The sequence below is a fragment of the Cyprinodon variegatus genome, unplaced genomic scaffold (assembly GCF_000732505.1).
Source record: "Cyprinodon variegatus isolate N-32 unplaced genomic scaffold, C_variegatus-1.0 Scaffold300, whole genome shotgun sequence".
Lineage (NCBI taxonomy): Eukaryota > Metazoa > Chordata > Actinopteri > Cyprinodontiformes > Cyprinodontidae > Cyprinodon > Cyprinodon variegatus.
The window spans coordinates 593457-595937 of NW_015150753.1; the positions used below are offsets into that span (position 1 = coordinate 593457).

Consider the following 2481-nt stretch of genomic DNA (forward strand, 5'->3'; position numbering starts at 1 on the left):
ACACACACCGGTATATAAAATATTCAGTTCAGTTCAATTCGTTTTATCCTGTGTGAATTTTGTAATGACATTAACCCATTTTCTGTGTATTAAACAGTTTTTAATGTAGCTTCTAAAAGTTATTTTATATTGATTGAGGCAAAAACACTGTATTACTAGTATTATTAGTAGAATCTATAATCTGTGATTTTTTTTTTTTAACTTCAGTAGGGTTTAATCTTTACTATACCAGTCTTTTTTCTTTTTAAACAGGGGAATCTATAGTTTTTACCTCAGTAAAGATAGTAATAGTTTAGACAATCCCATAAAATCCCAACAAAGTGCCATGACCTTAGGGGCGGTAACAACATAACAACGATGGCGGATTACCAATACCTCTGGAATACACAACATGTATGTCCTGTTTACATTCTGAAGACATTCTGGGAACAAAACCGAAAAATGTCAACATGACACAGATCTGCAGATACTGACCGCATGAGAACACCGGCAGTAATAAAAATCCTTCTTCCAAACATCTTATTACTGGCTGAGAGAAAGCCACTTTCTCTGATTCAGTGCAGGCAGCCGAAATAGGAAAAAAGACAGAAAAGGCTGCAGGACCTCTGCTGTGTTATTAGGCTCGTTCTATTAGCCACGCTGACGGGTAATAAGGCCTGCAGGCGCTAAGATTGAAGCACGGAGACTTGATTAAAAGAGGTAAGGGCGGGGGGAGGAGGGCTGAAAGGTGTTACTACAGCAGCAGAACGAAGGGAGGCCACACCAGGAAGGAGGCGGCTGACAAGGTGACATGTGAGAGAGAGGGGGAGGTAAAACGCTCCTGCCTCTGCCGGGGTGTCATCTCACCTGGGTTACCAGGAGGGCCCTGTGGCAGAGCATTGGTCAGATTGATCAGCTCGCTGCCATGGTTACCATCCTCCAAGGGACACACGTCCACACCGTTCCACCTGCGGAGCTGCCGGAGCCACGCAGCCTTCTGCTCGGGTTTGCAGTGAGGGTTCAGCACGATGCACATCCAAAGGGCCCCTGCAGAACACACCGGAGATCATTCACATTCCCATTCTGCTCCTACAGCCTAGATTCAGCAATAAGCTATCACAGCACAACAAATTAACAAAGATGGTGACCTATAGAGGAAAAAAGATATCAGTGACATCGCTTCCTTGTGCTAAAGGGGAACCGTGCAGATGTGTGACGTCTTGCTTTGTCTAATAAGTTTTAAAGATTCCTTCAAAATGATTACATAGATAAACCCTTAAATCCAGTGTTGTAAAATATTATCAAGCATTGCAGCTTTAATGCAAGTAGTGATTACAAAAGAGCTTACAGAAAAACATAACGATAGAAAACAGGAAGAGGAGGGGAGAGATTAGTACATTAAGGTGTATTAAAGAAGGCTGGCAGGTGAGATGAGGAAAAAGAACACGGTGGATGAGGAAGAGGGAGGATGAGGAAGAGGTGGCACCACGATCCTGAAGAGACATTTCAGGAGACGAAGTAGACAAGAAGAATAAATCACAAATAAGGTGAAGGGAAGCGTTTACACCAGGAAGAGTTTCTACTCTCCTCAGTGACAGTATGATGGCGCCCTGAGGACAAGCTGTCTTGAAACAGGTGCTGTGAGTTTCTGCGTAGGACATTTTCTAAAAAGAAAACAGTCTCTTTGTTTTGTTAATGAATAGAGAAAAATACCAGTTTCCAACCATACAATTACCTTCTGAAAAAAACATTTTAGACATTGTTTGAAAGCTTAGATTCTCCACAATTCAAAAACAAAGCTCATTATATGGACACACCGAGCACTAAAGCACAATTAACACAGCTGTAGCAGCATGTCAACATGTCAACTTGACAAAGCAGCCACAACAAGCAAGCATGTCTTTATTACAGATGTTCAAAAAAGACCTATTACTTTGAGTCATGTTTGAACTGATGCAGCTTGGGCTGAGTTTTACTCACCCAATGTTCATGTACATGTTAGTTAGCTTTTAAATAATGTATCACACGTGTAATTTGGGCTTGCAGTTCCTAAGTTATTTGCTTTTCGATTTGGGTATGCAAAATAGGCGAGAATTTCCCAAAATGAGGTGGATGTTTTGTAGATTATTTGACATTTTAAAGATTTATACACCAGTAACTCCCTCTGGTTGCATACAAAAACTTTCTTAAATATTACCACCTCCTGCTAATGCATTATTTGTTATCTTTGTGCTTTATACATTTTTTTCTGCTCAGATTAGTTGTAAATTAAGCCCTTCATGAATATTTACAACAGCAGAGGTACGATATTGTACGTATGGGCACGAGGCTAAACGAGGAAGTAGCCTACCGCAGCTAAACCTGTTATAACCTCCCATTTAGGTCAGGAAATAATCCTCTGGGGAGGATTGACTAGAATGTAAAGTTGCTGCTGATCGATTTATTATTATTATTATATATTATTTTTATATTTTTATAGAATTATATATATATATATATATA

The 2481-nt window shown here is 39.9% G+C and overlaps 1 protein-coding gene across 1 annotated transcript in view; it reads right to left on the reverse strand.

Moving 5' to 3' along the window:
• The window catches only part of LOC107090586 (zinc finger SWIM domain-containing protein 6-like), a 79580-nt gene that overhangs the window by 26516 nt on the left and 50583 nt on the right, over nucleotides 1-2481 (reverse strand). Inside the window, exon 5 of the mRNA XM_015384048.1 lies at nucleotides 847-1026. Coding sequence (XP_015239534.1) covers nucleotides 847-1026 — 180 coding nt within the window. The remainder of the gene's footprint in view (nucleotides 1-846; nucleotides 1027-2481) is intronic.